Source organism: Heteronotia binoei, chromosome 1 (genome assembly GCF_032191835.1).
Source record: "Heteronotia binoei isolate CCM8104 ecotype False Entrance Well chromosome 1, APGP_CSIRO_Hbin_v1, whole genome shotgun sequence".
NCBI lineage: Eukaryota > Metazoa > Chordata > Lepidosauria > Squamata > Gekkonidae > Heteronotia > Heteronotia binoei.
In genome coordinates, this window is record NC_083223.1 from 121,461,928 (window position 1) to 121,485,538 (window position 23,611).

The 23,611-nt window shown below is 41.3% G+C and overlaps 1 protein-coding gene across 1 annotated transcript in view; it reads right to left on the reverse strand.

The window, feature by feature from the left end:
• Positions 1-23,611, reverse strand: part of MAP7 (microtubule associated protein 7) — a 175,546-nt gene that overhangs the window by 50,507 nt on the left and 101,428 nt on the right. Inside the window, exons 4-5 of the mRNA XM_060240007.1 lie at positions 5,694-5,857; positions 3,296-3,413 (exon numbers count right to left, since the gene is read on the reverse strand). Coding sequence (XP_060095990.1) covers positions 3,296-3,413; positions 5,694-5,857 — 282 coding nt within the window. The remainder of the gene's footprint in view (positions 1-3,295; positions 3,414-5,693; positions 5,858-23,611) is intronic.

Consider the following 23,611-nt stretch of genomic DNA (forward strand, 5'->3'; position numbering starts at 1 on the left):
TTCAACTCCATCTTGCTGTGCTTACAACAGGAGGTTCCGAGACGGGCTTGTGCAAAACAGAAAAATGTTTTAAAATATGAACTGTGAACACCTGAAAGCTGGGAAAAGAAGAATAATGAATATGAGAGAAAAAAGGAGGGAACAAAAGGTTAGGCAGCTTTCAGCCCCAAGAATTCCTGTAGATAAATTATATTACAGGGGATTAATCTCTATCAGCCAATTTTCATGTTACATGAGTAAGAGAGGCTCACCAAACCTCAGTCCTCAGACTCTGTGTTCTATAATCTCAAATGGGGCCATAATTCTAATATAGTCTGATTGTCTCACAAAATAAAAGCCTTACTAAAAAGTGTCCTTTATTGAACAGATGTCCTAATCATCCCAGCCACAACACTGTACCCTCTTCACCTTATCATGGCTATTACTTTCTTGTTGGTGTGATGACTCAGACATCATCTCCTTGTCTCTTTTCATTATATTTTATAACCACCTATAATAGCCATTTTGTAATCCCATGAGATTATTTGTTTTATCACTTTCTAAACTTTAGAAACTTCAGCAAAATTAACAGGGTCAGGTCAGCATGGACACACAAGTTATCTGTACTTGCATTTGGCATTTTTAAACTTTTGTAATGCAGCAATCACCTAACATCACCCAAAGCTACCTTGCTCCACTATTTTTGAGAAAACAAAGCATGTGTGGAGAGCAATTATGCAAAGCTCTTTACAGGCAGGTCAGCAATCAGAAAGAAAACATTAACAAAGGGCTAGGAAGGGGTGCTTCAGCAGACATACCCATGGAGTTATTAGACAGAAACGTTATGAAAAGGAGGACAGAAAGAGAAAGCAATGAGCGGGTAAACTGAAGAACACTGTGATGCACACATATTTTGTGTTATTACAATGTGACTCATTTTGTTTTTCTTAAATGCTAAGTTTCAGAATGCAATTTGATATTGAATCATGTGGCTGTTTTAATAAATGTACCATAGCGAGAATGGAAAAGATAGTTCAAGGGTACTGAGAAGCAAATAGAGTTTGAAAAGTTTTTCTAACAGTAAAAAAATTAAAAAATAGAGAAAGAGAACATCAGATTAAATAAATAATTTTTACATAGGGCTTTTAACAACACTACTTGCTTCCAGAGTTGGAAAGGACTCTGACAGTCAATTCTATACAAAGATACTCCAGTCTAAATCTATATAGACTGGAACACCTCTGCATTGAGAATTTCTTTAAAAAGATATACTATATTCTGAACTGTACCACATTCTTTAAGTCACCTGGTAAGAATTCGGTAATCTTGATGAAGAAAGTAGGGGATATCGAACAACTCTAGTCTATTAGCAGGTGTTAGGCATGCACTGAGTCTAAGAGGACTGTTTAGCTACTGATGTTGAGGTCCTATTCTGGGAAGGTATCTACTAGTAATGAAATCAAATCAGTGATTTATGTACCGGGTTTTCTAGCACCACCCAGAGGTCTGAAGTGGTACTCCAAGCCTGCTAAATCGAGAAAGGTGAATGATGATTCAACAAAATAACCTAGGGACAGAATGCAAGACAATGATTTCCAAAAGGAAAAGGAAAAAAAAGTTAAAGAACAGCAAATGGACAGAAGCAAAGAGCAAAGGTAGAGAGAGCACTGTTTACTGATTCCGCAGCTCAATGAAATAGCAGTATCAAGTTCTTAGTCTTTATAAGAGCAATGATACACATATTCACATATTTTTTATCTCATTACAGATGCTAAACCCACTCTCAGAACTTCAAGAACAGAATGGAGAGGGGAATTGCTGAATTACAAACTATTATGAAACTTGGAACAAACACCTCCCATGACTGAACAGAGATGTTGTTTTGTTTTTTTATCTCATTAAATATGCTAATCCCACTTTCACCAAGTAGGGCGATATATCCACAGTGTTCCAATGTATTTCTCTTTTAGGATAGTGTATCAGAATAACGCTTTTGTATTGACACACTCAAACTAGGGATATTGGCTGTTTATCTCATTACATATATTAAACCCATCTTCTACTATATTTTAATGTATTTTTCCTAATGGCAAACTAGAATGATGTATATATTTATGTTACATGTTAAAAGGTAAATTAGTTGGTCAGGAAAAACTTCTGGGAAAGAAATGCCTTCTTTTTGACCCAGGTTTATTAGCAATAGAATAATCAACAGACATTCTCACATTCTGACATGTTACTGTTTTATGGTTTCCCACGCTATTTCAACCCAGATTAAAGGTTTTCTGAATTTGTTAATTTTACTATTCTGCTATTGGTTTTTAACTTTGTACCACTTGGCATTCCAAACCCCATTCCAAAAGTGGCTCTGCTTATTGTACCTCATTCCTCATCTGAAGAAGTGTGCATGCACACAAAAGCTTACGTTCTGAATAAAAGTAAGTTGGTCTTAAAGGTGCAACTGACTCCTATTTTGTTCTACATATTCACTCTGTGAGCAATGAAGACATATTAGACTGTTTCCATGGAGAGCAGTGTTCCCTCTAAGATGAGTTACTGTGAACTAGCTCACAGTTTTTTAGCCTCCAGCTCACACATTTTTGTCTTCGCTCAGGAAGGATGGCCCCAGAACAAACTAATTTATGCAGCAGCTCACAGCTTTAATGCAAGTAAGATCATTTTTGCTCACAAGACTATACAGCTTAGAGGGAGCACTGACGGAGAGGTGAGAAAAGACTTAACTGGCACATATATTGAGAAAACATTTAGGGAACTGCTTTAGAATTAATGTCACCTATTTACTGATATGCTAGAAAAATAAGACGATTAAGCATTATATTATTACTTGACATTTCAGCAAACATTAGCATCTTCAGAGGAAATAAAGCAGCTTTCTACCAACAAAATACATCCTTTCTCCTTGGTATTTAAGATTTCACATTGTATAATGTTATTTATTTCTCAGATTTATATCCCGTCCTCCCCACCAAAGCAGGCTCAGGTTCCTAAAATACTCAAAAGGTCCAAGAAAATAAATGCATGTTGGTGCTTTTTTCTTTAGATTAGCATAGAATAGACTGTTGGAAGACAGACAAGATCACACAGGCACAAACAAAATTAAACACAAGTCAAGACAGAGTTAAAGCACGTATTGGTTTCTTTTTTGGTTCAGTATAAAATATAAGAATCATGTACATACAAAGTCTAAATTAAAGAACTCAACATAGTTTAGTCTGCAGAGAGAATTCCTCAAAGAGTTCATCACATACCTATATCAGCAAAAGAACATGGATGCTACCTGAAACACCTTTTTTACCTTTGTTATTAATGCTGCTGCTGCTATGAAGTGTACCTCCCCAGGACCACCTATTTTGCCTCTGCTTCAGTTTCTGGCTCCTCTCGATTGTGCGTCGCACCACAGCTTCATGTCGCTCCTTAAAGGCAACGAGTTAAACACATGACACATATTTGATTTATGAAAGTGAAAGTACGACCAGCTTGCTTGTTTGTAAGGTGTACCAGATAGCCATTTCGAAAAAGGATGGTTATGATTCTAGCAGGCATCCATCATTCCACAACAGTCCATTTTTCACTTTTTTTAGATTTTTAAAGTTACTGAACTTTGCTTGAAATATAACAAACATGGTAAAGGATTGGAAAGAAACTGGCTGCGGCAAAAGTAACTCTGAAGTAATAATTTCTATCTATGATGATTTTTCAAGAGAAAGTTCATGTTTTTCAGAGCTAATATAATAATTTCAGAATGAGAATGTTTATTCAACCACAACAAGTGCACCAGCTGCAATTACTTACCTCCACTTTAAATTAAAAGGCTTTCCTTCATTATGGAATTTGCATTTGGGATTATGGATGGCTTGTCTTTTTCAAACGGCTTACAAAAATAAGCAGCAAATACTTAACAGAACCCTGGTTTTTTTAGTGAAACGAAGGCATTGTTTGCAAGGTAAAAGAAAAATGTTTTGGTTTTCATACAAAGTTAATCAGGGAGCAGGGAGACTACTAGGGTGCTCTTCTACCTTTGAATCTGCAAGTCTAAACATTCCATGAAGACGACATTCATAGATAGAATAAACTCTTTACAGAATATTTCTCAGTGAGTGGAAAGCCACCTTTGGATCCCTCCATTAGGGATGAAATGCCAATAAATTCAAAATCAACAAAGCAATTTTAAAAACATTTTGAAAGAAACAAAATATTTAAATGAAAAGGAGCTTTTTACCTTTTGAGTTTGAAATCAGAAAGGTTGAGTACCTTACAATACAGTCACAGTATCTCAAGCAGTTTAGTAATATGCATATTTTTGAAATCATTTTGAGATACTGAAGAGATAGGATTGCCAGCATTGGGTTGGGAAACACCTGGAGATTTTAGGGGTGGAGCTTGGGGAGGGCGGGGTTTGGAGAGGGGAGAGACCGAAGCAGAGTATAATGATATAGAATCCAGCCTCCAAAGCAGTTATTTTTCACAGGGAAATTGATCTTTATCAGCTGGAGATCAACTGAAATAGTGAGAGATCTCCAGGTGCCACCTTGAGGATGGCAATCTTATTTGATAATTTATGTATTTAGATAGTTATAATTTCACTTTTCTTCCTAGTGGGGACCCAAAGATGCTTTCATCAGTCTCTATTGCACTGTATCCTGTAAGGTAGGTTAGACCTAAGGTCACTCAATAAGTTTCCATAACAGAGCGGACATTTGAACTTGGGTGTCCCAGCTTCTAGAACAATAGTCTAACCATTACACCATACTAGTTTCCAATTTATTGAACAGAGGTTATCAGCCACTGCTAAAAGGTCATCTTTAATCTTTTCAAACAAAGCCAAAAAGGCTTCGGATATGAACAGTTTTACAATCTCAGCCCCAGAGATTAAAATTTCATGTACAAAAAAAAAAATCACTAGCTTTAGCTCCAATTAAAATGTGCCGCCCTAATAAATATTTAGGAGTCTGTAAACACCAGGAGTCCTGCCAAAAAATCCATTAAGCAGATATGTAACTGAAACACACAGTTGGAGAAAAAGGAATTCATTGAGTTTAACGTTAATGGGATAACCAAAAGACACAAAGAATTAGATTGTAGTAAGTCAAATACAGCATTATCTTAAACCTTATCTTTGAATTTCTTAGGATAGCAGTGAACTCTGACACTAGTGTAATTCAGAGATACCTGGCACAAGAGGAGAAAATGCCAGTGCAGTACTACACTACTACAACCTCTGTACTGGCACATAAATGGAAGGCTTCAGATTCAGGTCAAGGGAGAAGTCCTTGTCCCAGCCTTCACAAGCTGTACCACTACCATGTCACATAATTATTCCATTAGCTACTATACTCCCTGCCCTGGTATATATGGCTAGGAATGAGACCACAGCTGCCAGAAGCTTTCAAGTGTACTTGGCAATTTATTTAAGCTATATGATTGAACAACCCATGGATAAGGAGATATAGTCCAGGTCAGCCATATGGTGCTAAACAGTAGTGTGGTTGTAACAGCTAAGTTTCCATTCAGTTTATACATAAAAACTTTTGCTGGTTAGCAAAGAGGCCTTACTTATTCCTTTCATGAATGAACTAATGCAATAACTATTTTTCTGGTACCTTGGTTAATTCTAAACAATCAGTCCTTCAAGTAAATTGTCACTACTACATTTCCTCAAAAGTCATTACTTCCCCTTGCAAAGATCCTTTTACCTTATCCTCTTCTATTCTCTGTTTTCGTTTCTCTTCAACTGCAGCTCGTCTTCTCTCTTCTTTTAGCCTCTGTTCTTCTAATTTCTTTTTGCGCTCTTCTAGATGCTTTTCATAATATTGCCTCGCTCTCTCTTCTTTTTCCAACCATGCAACTTCTCTTGCCGCTAGAATGCAAAACAAAGAACAATTCTATATCATTTTATTTATATTGTCCTATCACTCACCGGGTTTAAATAGCTTTATTTCTACTAAGATCTTGTGCAATTTCAGTCATTCAGGCCTATTTTCCTACCCAACTAGATAGGTTTGCCAGCCTCTAGATGGGGCCTGGAGAGCTCCCGCTTATATAACTGATCTCCAGGTGTCAGAGACCAGCTCCCCTGGAGAAAATGGCTGCTTTGAAGGGTGGACTCTATGGCATTGTACAATGCCAAAGCCCCTCCTTTCCCCAAACCCCACGCTCTCCTGGACCCACCTCCAAAGTCTCCAGGTACTTTTCAACACAGATCTGGCAACCCTACTACTGTATGAAGCAGTAAACTTACCTAACAATATAGCATCAGTAGATGAAAGCATAATATTGTTTATGTGTTATGTTTTAACACCAATCTTCTACAAGTTTTTGATACCTGGAATCCTACCATCCAAACAGCGGCTAAACTGGGATCTTTTGGGATAGGGTTGCCAAGTTCCAAGAGGAAACTTGAGCTCTCCTGGAATTACTACTACAGAAATTACTACACCATATTACAGAGATCAGTTCTCTTGGAGAAAATGGCTGCTTTGGAGAATGAACTCTATGGCATTATACTCCACTGAGGTCTCTCCCCTCCCTAGGCTCTACCTGCAAATCTCCAGGAATTTCCCAGCTTGGAGTTGGCAACTCTATTTAGGAACACTAAGTAAACTTTCTTAACTGAACCAATTAAGCAATAAAAAAGTTACCCTGAGAAGCTGTGGAAGTAATAACACTAGAACGTTTTCTGAAAAAGTTAAATTACCACTTAATAGATGCTTGGAAATAAACATATTAAGATCCTATTCTTTTAAATAAGATGGGTCTGGCTGATCCAGATAAGGTCCAGTTTCTTTTGAAGGATGTTACTCCTGACATAACTGTAAACACTGCCTTATTTCTGTACTGGGCCAAAATGATTCGTCAAGACAAGGAACAGTTTTGTTGTCCCATTTAACTGTGATCTTATGTAAATGTACTTTAATCCTGATGTCCAGTATTTTAACCTATTTTCTGTTTTTCAACCCATTGTTCTTTTAACCTGTTTTTACATGCCATTAAAGGTTGATTGATTGATTGATTGATTGATTGATTGAAGAAAACATACAGAAAATAGCTGCTATCATAAATTTGAGTTTCGATCAAAATTTATGATAGCATTAACTTTTTTCTGCATTGAATTCTGGAGTATAATACATTCACTTTTGTCACGACTCAGGGGGGTATTACCAATTGCTGCCACCATTCTGTGTTAAGGGTTCCCCTTGAGTAGGCCCAGAGTTCCCTCCCAAGCCCTTCAGGCCTCCTTTAGCTTAGGCCAAATAAGAGGCGTGAGGACGAGGCAGAGTAGGGTTGCCAAAACAATTCAAGAAATATCTGGGGACTTTGTGGAGCCAGGAGACATTAGGGTTGGAGCCAAGATCAAGGCTGTGACAAGCATAATTGAACTCCAAAGGGAGTTCTGGCCATCACATTTAAAGGGACAGCACACCTTTTCAATTCCTTCCTTCCATAGGAATTAATGAAGGATAGGGGCACCTTCTTTTGGGGCTCATAGAATTGGACCCCCTGGTCCAATCTTTTTTGAAACTTGGGGGTATTTTGGGGAGAGGCACTAAACGCTATACTGAAAATTTGGTGCTTCTACCCCAAAAAACAGCACCCCCAGAGCCCCAGATACCCGCAGGTCAATTCTCCATGTTTTTCTATGGGAATAAATCTCAATAGGGAATAACAGAGCTCCCAGCAGACATTTCCCTCCCCTCCCCCCGCTTTCTGATGATCCTGAAGTGGGGGGAGGGTCTCCAAACCGGTGGATCCCCTGCCCCCACCTGGGGATTGGCAACCCTAAGGCAGAGTGAACAACAACAACAAAAAGAGAGGTTTATTTAAAAGATCAATTCAGTGCAATATAAATTAACAAGGTGCATTAAACAGCAAAAGGAGTGAAGGGAAAATAAACAAATGCCCTAACACGTCTGGACTTACTGTCCCTAGACTGTCTCAGTCAGACCTGGGTCTACTCACCCTTCCTCTAAGGGCGAGGGTCTCTTCCTTTCAGCAGCCCTTCCTCAGCTCTGCTTCCTAGGAAAAGAGCATACCCTGACTGGGCTTGGCTTTTTTATCTTCTCCTCCCAGCTCCCACCCCTCTCTGGGCCTGTTTCCCTCCAAAATCTTGCCACTGAATCAGAGAAACAGAAGGGATCCTGGGAAATGTAGGCTCTTTTGTAACTCCTAGACAGGCTCCTCTAGGCCTGCAGGCCTCATTAGGCCCAGGATCATGACAACTTTATTTTCAAAAACATGATCTTGGATAATAAAAATGAATTAAGTCAGTACTGGGATTTCTGTACAGACTATTTGTATAGGTTATTCTAAATTACAATGTAAAGTAGTATTTAACAACATATTGTGCAAGACTAGGGCCGCCCAGGAGCTTCCCAACCCTCCAGCCCACACTGGGCTGGCAGGGGGAATCTCCCCCAACATTGCTGGCACGATGACGTCACCCGGAGGTGACGTCATTGTGCCAGTGACATCCCTGCGTGACCACGCTAGGCGTTTCTGGGAATACTCTATGGTTTTTCCGGATGCTGTAGTCATATGGGAGGGGAAACTCTATGGTACAACAGGTACCATAGAGTCCCCCCCTCCCAAATGGCTAGAGTGTCCGGGAAAATAATAGTTTTCCTGGAAATGCCTAGAGCAGCTGCGCGGGGAAGTTGCTGGCGTGATGATGTCACTTCTGGGTGATGTCACTGTGTCGCGCGCACACAAAAGTCCCCCGCTGCGGGAAGCGGTGGACTTGGCAACCCTATGCAAGACTTTGAAGAAAATAATGTAAATTGAAACTACAATATGCTGTATTCATTGCTATCATGGACAAACATCATGATTGAATGCAGTCTTGCAATCCCAGTTCAGTTTCCATTTTGTTGGGCAGCTTGCATTCAGATATCAAACTACCTGGAATTTATCAATCCATTGCTTATTCGTAGCTCCCTATCAATCCAACACTTAAATTATTCTCTTATTGGCAGACCAGCAAAATGTGATGGCACTTTAGACAAGGCCTATTGCTTTAATATTTTCATCATGACACTGAATGAAGTTAGACTGTTTCTGTAAGAGTAAGCAACACAGAATATAATTTGATTTATGTCATACTTTTAGCAAAAGTGCAATTTTCACTGAAAACTGACCGCTTTAAACAATATATTTACTAATTGTTTTAAGTGTATTTATAAGGAAACATTCAAGGAACTTTTTGAATGTGTACATTTTCTCAGTCTTTTAAATGAAAGCCAGTACTATGAACATCAACATTTGTGAGTCATGGAACAAAAGTACATATGTGTATTACATGTATCAGCATAACCCTGCTTTCTATTACATGTGCCAATGGCTACTCAACCAGCCATTTGAGCTATAGAGATACGGATTTGACACTCCAAATATCCCCACATTATAGGTACGTGCTTTGTAAAAAAAGAAAAAGGAGTCAAAAAAGGTCAACATCCAGACAATTAAGTATTTTCCTCTGTCTAAATGGTAGATACTGCTTTCAGATAAAATATTTAACTAATGATGCCGTTTGAGAATACAAGAGGGAGTGGACAAGCTAGACTGATTCTGATTAGGAGGCATCTTTCAAAGGTGACCCCTTGGAAAGCTAGCTGCTAAAAATATTAAAGCAATAGATCTTTAGACAAATCTTTTCTAAAATTCCATCACATCTTGCTGACTTGCCAATGAGAGAATAATTTGGGTATCATAGATTGATAGTGAGCTACAAATTCTACTCTGTAAACCAGAAAAGTTTCAAATTCCAAAAATAAATGTTTTAATCTTACTGAAATAATCTTCCCCTATCTGGGCAAAAAAAAAAAAAAGCTATTAAAAATTACTACCACTATGAATTAAACACAGCACAACCCAAGGACATAAGACCTATATACTAATTTGTAGTCACAGACTAGTATGATTTCAGATCAGGGGTGTCAAACATGCAGCCTTCAGGCGGTATCTGTCCCCTGTAGAGCTCCCATCCACCCCCCCAGGGCAACTGGCTTCCTTTTACTTACTTCTCTGGAACTGCTGCTGCCATCACATCACAACTAGCTTTTGCCCAGCTCCTTCTTCCTGGTTTTTGCTTCTTGCAGGAGAAAACCAAACCCTGCTTCCCTTCCCTCCATTAGCTGAGCTCGCCTCCTTTGGGAGAAAGGGAGGGGGAGGGAAAGCAAAAGCCAGTGCTCCAAACAAGAGCAAAGCTTGACTCTTCTTGTGGCTCCTTTAAGAACAGCAATGTTTCATTTCAGGTATAAGCTTTTATTCCTCTTCAGAAGGAGGAGAGGAGGGAGGGAGGGAGGATGGATGGATTTTTCTGCCAAGAATGGATGGATTCTTCTTCGAGACTTGGTCTCCCTCCCTCTCTCCCTCTCACACACACAGTGCCGGCCTAAGAGTGTGTGGCGCTCCAGGCAGGCACCCCTCCCTGTGCCCCCTCCCGTGGCGCTGCAACGCATCATACCCCACCCCCTCCTGTGCTGCGAGGCAGTGGCACCACCTTCCCCTGCGTGTTCACAGCCCAACACGGCATTAATCTTATCTTCAGAACGATGGGGCTGAAATGAACTGGAAGGGCGGGGGAGCCAAGCCTTCATTTTAGCCTAGTCATTCTAAAGATAAGATTCACCCATGTCGGGCTGTGAATGTGCGGGAGGGAGGGGGAGCGAAGGGAAGGGAAGGGGGTGCAGCCACCTCGCACTTTGATCATGGCAGCGGGGCAAGGGAGGTGAAAGGAAGGGGGCAGGCGGCAGCAGCGGGTGGCGGTAGTGGCCGGAGGAGGCAAGCAAACTAGGCACTTGCCTGGGGCACTGGGAGGGGGTGGGGAGCCCAATTTGGTGCACCCACCCTTCTGGAGCCCTAGGCAACCGCCTAGTTTGCCTAGTGGGCAAGCTGGCCCTGCTCACACACACATGTGTAGGTGTGCTAAAAGGAAGGGGCACATAGGGAAAGGAGAATTAAAAGGAAATTATTTTTGGCTTATTCTGAAAAGTTTTGTTTTTTAAGATTAGATCTCGACTTAGCAGAGCTTGCCAAAGTTTTGCTGCCCCGTTTCCCTGCATTGTTAGAGGACTCTCCATCGGCCGGAGATGGCCAGGGCCGTCTCTCTTCGCCATGAGACACACGGGGGACTTTTCTCACCCAGATGAACTCTCTTGGCCATCCAGCGGCGCAGATCGTGAGTGGAATCATTGCCTGGATGCATTGGGAGCTGGATGAAGTTGATTTAAGTCTTTATGCCTTTGTGTTGATTGTGTCTGAAAGGAGCCTCAGCCAGGCTCTGATGCAGTCCAGTGAAGAGAGGGCTGCATCCCTATCTCTGCCTAGGAGAACTGACAAAAGGAGCTCCTCTCCCCTCCGCGAGAGTCTCTCTCTGCCCTGCCTTCTCTGTCTTCCTGCGTCTTCTCCTCAATCCATGTGAAAAGCAGTCAGCTCTCCCTCCCCCTGAAGAATGCAGATTCTCCCTCAAGCCTCTAGCAGCCCCAGGCTCTGCAAGTGCTCCTTGAATTGTTTACATTGCAAGGCCTCCCCTTGGTGTTCCTCCCAAGCCAAATCCTTACAATGTAAATTGCTCTCTCTCTTTCTCTCTGCACCCAAGCCAAGCCTTCCAAATGTAAACGGCTCCATCCGGCAGCCTTGCAGGAAGCAAACGACTATCTGGGCTTCTATCCCTCAGTTTCAAGCATAGCCTTCCAGGAACCAGGCTTCCTTGTAATGCAAGGCTCTCGGTTCCCCAGCAGCCCCACAAGCAGCCTAGCTAGCCCAGACACTACGGTACATCTTTGCAATTGCTTTAAAATTAGATTTCTCAGTGCCTCTGTGGGATATAATTTTCTTTCAAAAAGATCCTAATTAGGAATTAGAACACTTGGGTTGTATTCCATAGTTTAATGACTGGAAGTTAGGGTTGCCAAGTCCAATTCAAGAAATATCTGGGGACTTTGGGGTGGAGCCAGGAGACATTAGGGGTGGAGCCAAGATCAAGGCTGTGACAAGCATAATTGAACTCCAAAGGGAGTTCTGGCCATCACAGTTAAAGAGATGGCACACCTTTTCAATTCCTTCCTTCCATAGGAAATAATGAAGGATAGGGACACCTTCTTTTGGGGCTCATAGAATTGGACCCCCTGGTCCAATCTTTTTGAAACTTGGGGGGTATTTTGGGGAGAGGCACTAGATGCTATACTGAAAATTTGGTGCCTCTACCCCCCAAAACAGCACCCCAGAGCCCCAGATACCCGCGGATTGATTCTCCATGGTTTTCTATGGGAATAAATCCCCATAGGGAATAACAGAGTTCCCAGGAGACATTTCCCTCCCCTCCCCCCGCTTTCTGATGACCCTGAAGTGGGGGGACGGTCTCCAAACCAGGGGATCCCCTGCCCCCACCTGGGAATTGGCAACCCTACTGGAAGTAGTAGGCTAAGTATTGTACATCCTGTAGAGCACTACAGCTGTGGAGATTAGGTGATCCATAAGTATAATAAAATAAATAAAATTTAAAAAATACATTTAAAAATACATTTATTGTTCCATATGTTCCAATTCAATATGTCTCTCTCCCTGGCTGCCTTTCTAGCTCCTCCTCCTCCTCATCATTATTATTCTTATTATTTAATTCATTGCCCATCCCAGTTCACGCCAGGCTCTGGGCGATTGACAACATAAACTATCATACAGTGTAACAACATAAAACTTAAAGTATAAAATCCAGATGGCAGCCTATAGGCTTTTTCATTCTTATCCTGGACCACCAGGGTTTCCTGCTGGGGAGGAAGAAAATTTGCAAAGTGTCAGGGGGATAGGAAAGGAGCTGCCAGCCAGATAATAAACCATTGCTGCCCTCAACTAAAAGCCTGGTGGTAAGGCCCTGTGGAATTGCATAAGGTCCTGCAGGGCCCTGATGTCAGAGAAGTTGGGGCCAGGACCAAACGGACCCTGGCCCTAGTCAACGACAGCTGGACTATCCTAGAGCCTAAAGCCAGGAATCACCAGAGTGTTGTTACTGGAGTGCAAAGCTGTCCCAGGGACATACCAGGAGAGACAGTCACCCAGATACGTTGCACTAGCAACTAATTTTGCCCATTCTGAAATCAACACATTATTTCACTTGGAGAGATCCCCCTCTCTAGTTTAAACAGGTGAATAGATAAAAAAGAAACATAACAGCACAGCTCGCAATCTTTATTAGTGGAAAGGAGCAAGAGCCCAGCTTGTGGCAGGGCATAAGCTTTTGTAAGTCACTGCTTCCTTCTTCAGATAAAGTTAGAATGTGAGTCCATTGGTCCTTACATCTTGGAGAGTGAGTGATTTCAGATACTAAATGACAATAGCAGGCGTTGGTAATGAGACAGGAAATTTCAGCCTCAATTTAGTCCTAGAGGATGCATTGAGCTTCATTATAAATAGCAATTTAGCAGTCTCTCTATTTCTAATCTCCCTTTCAAATCCCTTTGTGAGAGGATGAGTTTGACACCTCTGCTTTAGATCTTGATTAGCCCAAGAAAATCCAAGCTATCATATTCAGCTATGGTTTATTTCAGTGCACAAAGAACTTTTGATCGAGACAGCATTGAAAGAAAAGCTCTCTGGTTACTCTAGCCTCTTGATGGTGGTTGGAGATCTTCTGGGATTACAACTTACATCCAGGTGATAGAGATCAGTTCACCTGGAGAAAATGGCTTCTTTGGAAAGTGGACTCTATGGAACTATACACCCTTGAAGTCCGTTCTTTCCATAAATCCTGCCCTCCTCAGGCCCCATCCCAAAATCTCTGGGTATTTCCCAACACTAGTGACTATAAACTCTTGGGAACCTGTAAAAGTTCTGAAGTATCTCCATCATGGTTATGTCTTTCTGTGCCAATTTAATATATAAACGTAGATTATAAACTTGAAAGAGAACATGAGAAACCAAATCAATTTGCCATTTTTCGTATTATTGTTCTTACTTCTGTGGTTATGGACTGCAAGTATTTAAGTCTGCAAAATTCACAATGTGCATTTTGATAAAATCTACAGTGGGAAACAATATAATTTATATATTTATACCCTGGTTTTCATCCCAATATAAAGCAAGCAACTGTTTACACACACAGAGTCAAGGGTTGCCTACTCCAGTCTGGGAAACTCCTAGAGATTTGAGGGTTGTACCTGGGGGGACAGAGTTTGGGAAGAGGAGGAAGGTCAGCAGGGATGCGATGCCATACAGTTAACCCTTCAAAGCTGCCACTTCCTTCAGGGAGAGAGCAACCCAAGAGTACCACAGAATAAAGCAGAGAAACATGAAACATGAAACTGTGGCTCCTTAATGAAACAAACACTGTGCTAATAAATATATCACCATTCAATGGTTTTCACACATATTACAAATCGAACAGCTACATGCAAATACATCAATCAATAGTGGCTGCGGGCAGATCGTCTGTGAAGTCTTGAGAAGTCTGAGTGAGACGTATTATTGTATACTGGAATGGACTTGTATTTATTATAAACTTTGAGAATTTATATATTAATGTTATTGATTATTGATAAATTTGTATGTAGCTTCTTGATTTTTAATATTTGTGAAAACTATTGAATGGTGATATATTTATTAGCACAGTATTTGTTTAATTAAGGATCCACAGTTGGTTTTGTGTTTCTCTACTTCTTCTAGGGAACTGGTCTATATATTCTGTTCATCAGTTATAATTCCAGGAGAAAACCCCAACCTTAGGCTTGCCATTCTCCAATTGGGGGGTGGGGGATCCCCTGGTTTTGTGGACTCCTGCCCACCACTGACCAGCTGGCCTGTGGGAGGAAATCCCCCCCCCAACAGCTACATTGCACAATGTGCCTATATAACCTGGAGTTGACTTGGGCACTCAGGAAGGGATGCTTTGGTTTTGGGGCATAGCTTGAAGATGATTTTACCATACAGTTTTGCCCCAAAATCAAAGCATTGCCTGATGTGCCTATGTTTCTTGGCACACAACATCACTTCTAGTGGTGTCAGCACATCGGGGGCCAATGCTTCTGGGTCCTGGAATGTGCCCCCCCTCCCCAGCATCTCAAATGGATCTGGCAACCCTACCCAATCTGGATGCTGACAACCCTGATGCATTAAACTAGCTACATTTAGAATGGGGAGCTGGAGTTCTCCAGAAATTACAACTAATATTCAAACTTCTCCACAAAACAAGAGGGAGGGTGAAAAAACTAACACACATCATATCTCAAGGCAACTAACTATACAGATAAAGCACAGAGAAGACTCCTAATGCAGGGACACTTGAAAGAGTAGACAACCAGATAGTAAAGGTGCAATTCAGAACAAAGCTGATAAAATTGAAGTAACCTGCAGCACAAACCTTAGACTGTAAGACCTAACTAACATCCAGTCACCATGTTGAATGATCATGAAGAGAAAGCTGGCATTAAAACAAGGCTCTATCTGGAAAATACTGCTACTGACATTTTAAAAGCAATCTCTATCTTCCTCAGAAATGGCCCCACAAAGGGCTTTGCAACTACAGCTGACAAGACAGAGAAGAGAGATAAGCAAACTGTTGGCACAAAACAGACACACCTGATTAGTTTTGGTGTTTATTATACACTCTTTTATCAACTGCAAAGAGCTTATGTAGCAGGAAAGAACTGTCTGAGTATAACGTTCAATTTGCATTATGGCAAACATTGCAAAAGCAGCCTTTTTTGAGTCAGGCAATCAAAACTACAGCTTGTTTAGTATTTAATTAAAATATGCTTGTAGTGATTATGTGATACTGCGCTAACCTGTCCCCTGAAAAGCAAATTCTTTCAGTCTCTTAATTTGCCGATTTAAAATAATTTTATTTAGAGAATTTCAAAAATACTCATGAAAACATCAAAAGTACCCTCACATTTCCCCCCTAGACTTAAGATACTAGTTTATCCTTTAGAGCAGAGGTGTCAAATATGCAGCCCAGGGGTCGAATCAGGTCCCAAGAGGGGTTCTATCAGGCCCCTAAGCAACTGGCCGTCATCTTCTTCCTTCTCCCTAACTCTTGCTTCCTTCTGCATAACAGCTTGCTTTGCAAAGCTTGCTCAATTGCACAGGAGCTACAGAGCAAAACCTCTATTTTCTCCATTGGCTGAGGCTCCTCCCTTGGGGAGGAAAGGGGGAAGGCAGAGCTTGTTTTTCCAGGCTCTCTCAATCGCACAGCAGAGCTACTGAGCCAAGCCTGTCTTCCTTCCCCCTCCTGGTTCCCGAAGGAAGGAAGGAAGGAAGGAAGGAAGGAAGGAAGGAAGGAAGGAAGGAAGGAAGGAAGGAAGGAAGCCAGAGCTTCCTTTGCCCAGTTCCCTGGATCCCATGGGAGAGATACAAAGAAACCTTTAATACCAACAAGTGCTAATGTTTTAAGGTTTTTTTAAGTATTTAATTTTGTCTGTGTCCTTTATAAAGTCTGCTACCTAATCTTAAATAGGTATACACATGGCCTGGCCTGACATGGTCCAGCCCAACATGGCCTGGCCCAATCTGACATGGTCCAGCCCAACAAGGTCTCATTTATATCAGATCCGGCCCTCATAACAAATGAGTTTGACACCCCTGCTTTAGAACTAGCCTCCAGTTCCCTCTATGTACTTACAGGAAAGTTCATACTATTAGTTTGCCAGTCTCATCACTGCTCATGGACTACATTTAAGTAAGTAATTCTCTTTCCCACAAATTCTCTATTGTTCTCAAATCAGATTTTAGAATTAGGAATAATTTTCTGAAACTCTACTGTATTAGTTCACAGTTTCTCTTTCAACAGATCTCTAGTGTGGAACCTCCCACGTTAAGATTGATGATGATGATGATATTGGATTTATATCTCGCCCTCCACTCTAAATCTCAGAGTCTCATAGTGACTCACAATCTCCTTTACCCTTCCTCCCCCACAACAGATATCCTGTGAGGTAGGTGGAGCTGAGAGAGTTCTTATAGCAGCTGCCCTTTCAAGGACAATTCCTGTGAGTGCTATGGCTGACCGAAGGCTATTCCAACAGCTGCAAGTGGAGGTGTGCGGAATCATACCCAGTTCTTCATGCACTTAACCACTACACCACACAGGCTTAGGTCCTAAGCAGAGCTCCCTCTCTTCACATGAATGGGTGTGTCTTCTGGAATACACTAGTTAGAACTGGGTTATTGATAGTTAAGATTCCTGCCCTTGTAAAGTCTTGTTGTTCCCTCCCTTGCTGTTCTGCCTGTTAAATAAGGTTTTTGAAGACATCCTGCCTGGGTCTCTCTGACTTGAGGGAAAACCATTTACCCATCCCCACAGTAAGTACACTTTAAAGAGGATAGAAACACCACTAGATCTATATGACAGACAGACTTATATTGAACTTGTGCCATTTTAACTATCTACCCTTCTTGCCCAAAGAATCTTGGGAATGTTATTTTGATGAACATGCTATCAATCACCTACAAAACCAGAGCCAACAGGCCACAGATGAGGTGAAACAAATATTAAATCAATTTAAGGCTGCAATTGTGAATAATATTTCTGGGAACGCAAGCTGCATTGAACTTAGTAATGGACAGGATCAGAGTGGAATCCTAAGTATATTGTACTGAATAGGGTTGCCAAGTCCAATTCAAGAAATATCTGGGGACTTTGGGGGTGGAGCCAGGAGACATTAGGGGTGGAGCCAAGATCAAGGCTGTGACACGCATAATTGACCTCCAAAGGGAGTTCTGGCCATCACATTTAAAGGGACGGCACATCTTTTCAATTCCTTCCTTCCATAGGAAATAATGAAGGATAGGGGCACCTTCTTTTGGGGCTCATAGAATTGGACCCCCTGGTCCAATCTTTTTGAAACTTGGGGGGTATTTTGGGGAGAGGCACTAGATGCTATACTGAAAATTTGGTGCCTCTACCCAAAAAACAGCAACCCCAGAGCCCCAGATACCCGCAGGTCAATTCTCCATGATTTTCTATGGGAATAAATCTCCATAGGGAATAATAGAGTTCCCAGCAGACATTTCCCTCCCCTCCCCCCGCTTTCTGATGACCCTGAAGCGGGGGGAGGGTCTCCAAACCAGGGGATCCCCTGCCCCCACCTGGGGATTGGCAACCCTAGTACTGAAGGATGAAACACAATTGTAAATCAGTCTTCCTGCTGGCCATCAATTAATTAAGAGGCCCAATACCAAATTAAAAACTGCCTTCCCTTTGGCAACCAATTCCTATTTGCAGCCTATACTTGGACAAGTTGTACTGCCTTTCTGTTTTGTTTGTTTTTAAAAAGACTCATACTAACAGTGGTAAGGTTCTGAACCACATGTATAAATTCAGTCCAAGTCTGTAATGCAGGGACTTCCTTTGAGTGGCCAGTAGTTTCTTTAGAAAGCAGAATGAAATTCACTAGAGAGTATGTAGAAACACTTAGCCCAAGGCAATCTTCCTTCTGTTAGTTAGTGGCCAGGTACATTCCCAGAAAAATAAGAGTATGTTTACTGAATTCCTGCCAATTGGCAGTCTGTGGAGAAAATGCTCTGTATGAAAAATATATATATATATAGAGAGAGAGAGAGAGAGAGACAGGAAAGGACATCAGCATTTACACACTAAATGAAGTGTTCCACAATGCTGCAACTCTTTCAGTTTGCTGAGGCAGAATGAATATTTTTAGAGATCCAGGGTGCCTAAAGCAATTATCTGCTGTTTGAACATTCTTTCAAGGAAACACAGCAGGTACAAATATGCAAGAGCAGCTTATAGAGAACTGGGCAAGAGGTCTACTGAAAGAAAATGGATGTTTTTTTGCTAATTAGGAAAAAAAAGACACTACCACTCCTTAGTAGCATTCTTGCTCACAAAACTTTTAGGAGTGAAGCAGGTCCCTAACTCTGTTCCTCTGAAGTGTCCTGTAGTTCAATTTGATCCTGACTTTTCACACTTATATTTACAAATATCTACAGGGGTCTGGAATTAATGATGAACTAAAAACAAATCCCCATAAAACTACTGTTGTTCTTTTTGGGCTGGCACTAAATAAATCAAATAAAAGGATTAAGAAAAATGGAAATGCAGGAACACAGACAACAACATTGCTACTGTGCCTGCTTGTGAATGAAGGGTGGCTCAACTGTATGTTTCAATGGAAAAACACAACAGTTTACAAACTCAGTAAATTGATTTAGGATTTGTTTCCCTCCTAATTTTATAATAATAATCTGTACTTTGAAACAGTACTTCATGGTCTAAGTACACCCTGAGCCTGCTTCGGCGAGGAGGGCAGGATACAAATAAAATTATTATTATTATTATTATTATTATTATTATTATTATTATTATTATTATTATTATTATTATTATTAAATATAGGATTCTTTAATTAAATTGTGAAAAAATTACATTGCTTTGCTTTTTTATTCTCCTGCCTTAAATGGAAAAAAAAATCCACAGGATCAGCAAAAGGGGCCATTAAAATCAGTTTGGCATGTGGCATGTTATCAGGGCTCATTCCAAGGAAGACACTCATTACAAAATTAATTATTCATTGGAGAGCCAGTCTGGTGTAGTGGTTAAGTTTGTGGACTCTTATCTGGGAGAACCGGGTTTGATTCCCCACTCCTGCACTCGCACCTGCTAGCATGGCCTTGGGTCAGCCATAGCTCTGGCAGAGGTTGTCCTTGAAAGGGAAGCTGCTGTGAGAGCCCTCTCAGCCCCACCCACCTCACAGGGTGTCTGTTGTGGGGGAGGAAGGTAAAGGAGATTGTGAGCCGCTCTGAGACTCTTCGGAGTGGAGGGTGGGATATAAATCCAATATCTTCGTCTTCTTCTTTGGTGTTTTAGTGTAGTAGTTAAGTGTGCAGACTCTTATCTGGGAGAACCGGGTTTGATTCCCTACTCCTCCACTTGCACCTGCTAGCATGGCCTTGGGTCAGCCACAGCCCTGGCAGAGGTTGTCCTTGAAAGGGCAGCTGCTGTGAGAGCCCTCTCCAGCCCCACCCACCTCACAGGGTGTCTGTTGTGGGGGAGGAAGGTAAAGGAGATTGTGAGCCGCTCTGAGACTCTTTGGAGTGTAGGGAGGGATATAAATCCAGTACCTTCTTCTTCATTGATGAAATTTATTATGAGATGCTTGAAGAAGCTAATGCGAAACAGGGGCACGAGTACAAACCTGCTGCCTTATGGATTGCTGACTGCATATATTTAAAGAACTGGACTTATTGAACATTTGATTGTTTCACCGGAACCTTCCCAAAGGTGTCCTAGCATTGGTTTGCTGAAGAAAGGGGGGCTGGCATTTTGGTGTACTTGTTCCTTGGACTGCACAAAAGACTGAGTGATTTCATTTCTTTGGAACTTGAATATATTGTATTTTTGTATCTATTGCTTGGTTATATTGTTCATTGGAGGCTGGATTTCCCGGGAGCTGTTGCTTTATATTCCCCTGCCTTTCTTTGCCATGGTTCTCTTTTTTGGTTACACAACCTCCTGGTGGGGGCTGAAGACCTCCTGCAATTACAACCAATCTCCAGACTACATAAATAACTTATTTAAAATATTTATGCCACTTTTGCCAGATAAAATGGCTGCTTTGGAAGGTGCATGGCATGGAGTAATACCCTTCCAAGGTCCCTCCCCTCCCTAAACCCCTTCTTCCAGGCTCTACCAACCCAGTCTTTTCCAACCCAGATTTGGCAACCCTATTTCCTGCTCGCCATCCCATTAAGTCTTGCAGTTCAGATGTGTTCACAGAGCATGCCAGACTACAAAATACAACTACTGTTAAGTTCAATCTGTTGTCAGAAGTACTGAAGCTCCCTTTCAAATGTGCGTATTACACCAAAGGAAAATGGAATTCCCTGCAGATTTGCTTGGCTTAGTAGTCTTCTATCAGCAGTCACTACAGAGCTTCCCAATACGCAGGGAATATGTTTATTTATTATTTTGGATTTCTATCCCGCCCTCTCCACAAGTGGGCTCAGGGTGGGTAACAACATAATCAAAAATATTACAAACCAGTTAACATACATATATGAGGCAGGCAAGGTACATTTTTAGGCAGTGCTGGGCACTGGAACACAAAGCAGCAGCAGGTGCTCTCATTTTGCCTGTTCCAAAGTTTAATGTAACAGAAGAGATGCTGTCCTGAATCTTCATAGCTTTGGGGAATGGAGCAGTAGTTTTTAGAGCAACATTAGCCAGACAACCTGTGAGTTTTCTGCAGTTCATGGAGATCACAAGATAGTGTGTGCTACAGGATGCTTTGGCAAGGACAGATGTAGTTGCAAGAGAGCCAGAGAATGCAGCGGCTTGGCACTTAGCTTTTTAGAGGCATGTTAAGTTTCACTGTTTTATGTTCCAGCCTTTGACGGTGTGCCACTGACAATGGCGCACAGGGTCAAGAGCTTGGGGGTACTACTTGAGCCTGCCTTATCTATGGAGGCCCAGGTAGCAGCCACTGCTAAGTCCGCATTTTTTTCATCTTAGGCGGGCGAGGCAGTTGGCGCCCTTCCTGGAGCAGGACTACCTAGCAACAGTGATCCATGCAACGGTCACCTCAAGGTTGGATTACTGTAATGCCCTCTACATGGGGCTGCCCCTGTGCCGAACCCGGAAGTTGCAGCTAGTGCAGAACGCCGCCGCCCGGCTGTAATTAGGGCTCCCTAGACGGGAGCACATTCAGCCGGGCCTTCGGGGACTGCACTGGCTGCCAATAATATACCGAGTCCGGTACAAGGTGCTGGTTATTACCTTTAAAGCCCTATATGGTCTAGAACCTGCCTACCTTAGGGACCGTCTCTTCCCATATGTTCCCCAGAGAGTACTGCGATCTGGCTCCCAAAATCTGCTCGTAATCCCTGGGCCAAAGGAGGCCCGGTTGAAGTCAACCAGGAACAGGGCCTTCTCAATAACAGCCCCTTGCTGGTGGAACCAGTTACCGGAAGAGGTCAGGGCCCTGTGGGATATTGGACAATTCCGCAGGGCCTGTAAGACAGTCCTCTTCCGGTTGGCCTATAACTGACGGGCACCAAACCACCAAACTACCAAAATACTTAAGGAAGTGTATAGATTGTACGTTGTTGTACTGATGCACTGTTTTAATGTTTTTAATGTTTTAATTTCTTAACTATGTAAATTGCTATTGTATTTAAAATTTGAATTCTATGTTAGAATCTCTGTATTGTAAGCTGCCCTGAGTCCGCTTCGGTGGGGTAGGGTGGGATATAAATCAAATTAAATAAATAAATAATTATGGAGTTACTGCATTTTCCATCTCATTTCCCCCCTCAGTATTTTCCAACAATGCAAAAGTTAATTAAATATACTGCATAAAATCAAGAAATCAAAACGCAAAAAACAAAATATACAAACATACAAGCATCAAAAATTACAAAATAGGAGCAGAAAGTAGATTAAACATGGAATTGTAACAAAATAGGATTCCCGTAATCAATTTCAATATGTGATAAAAGAAATATGAACGCAATTGTCATCTTTTTTCCTATCTTAAAAAAACACAAGCAACTATTGCTGTAGACATTATATCTGAGGATTTACTATAATTATATTTTGTAGTTAAGTGCCTTTTACCTCTCAAATAAAATACATTCCAGTCATATTAATAATTAAACTTGAAATCCTTTCTGAAATAATCTTGTTTATGTTATTTTTGTCACATTTTTTGAAGTGCAAGGGAGCTATTTCACCGTACGTTATATCAGTATAAAAATGGAAAAAAAATCATGTTTTGGTTTTTCCTTTGATACTTAAACCTCTCCACCTCCCAGTGGTATGGCTGGGCTTAGTTGCAAATGTTAGCTGTTTGTATGTAGATGTTTTGATGTGATTTGTTAGGAATGTATGATTTTTCCTTTTTTGTTTTGTATGTTATGCCTTTTATTCTTTTTTCTTTGTATGTCTATTTTCTTAATAAAAAAACTCTTCTCTGCAAAAAAAAAAAAAAGGAAAAAATACTCTAAAGGTTGACATGCTTACTGAATCTTACTATTATGCACCATCCATGAAAGTCACCTTTATACAGATCATCAGCCACCAGTCAGTGAGACAGGCAGAATGCTTGGCCACTGTTGGGCAACTTATGCCCTGGACTCTGCCTCAATCGCACTGTAGCAGTGGCCAGAAGTTCCATCTCCAATTCAGATTTCATTATCCATGTCTCTCTGTTAACTTTGATTTGCAAATAGGTAAGTGTGGTCCCAAGAAAAAAATGATCTATAGTGAAATGTATTTTTTTTTTTATCAGCAGACACAAACACAGACAGAAATTTGGGGAAGAATCCACGAAAGCTCTGTATTCCATCATCCTGATCCTCCCCTATACCTGCCAGCAAGCCAGCTCAGAAAACCAACCCATAGAAAATTAAAGGCACAATTTGGAATTGCATGGACTATGCTGTGGTTAAGTAGCATCCCTAAGAGAGTGCAGTGTGTCTCTCTATCTTTGCACACAGAGGATACTTTAGCTCCTCATATGGGGTTGTGGTCAGTACATGTTGGATTGCCCAGAGTCAGAATAGGGCCCCAAAGATGTGCTCAAGTGGATCTTATGTAGAATGGAATTGTCCTTTTAATTTCTATGACAAAAAATTACAAAATGGATCAGAAGTCAGGTTGTATTGTGGT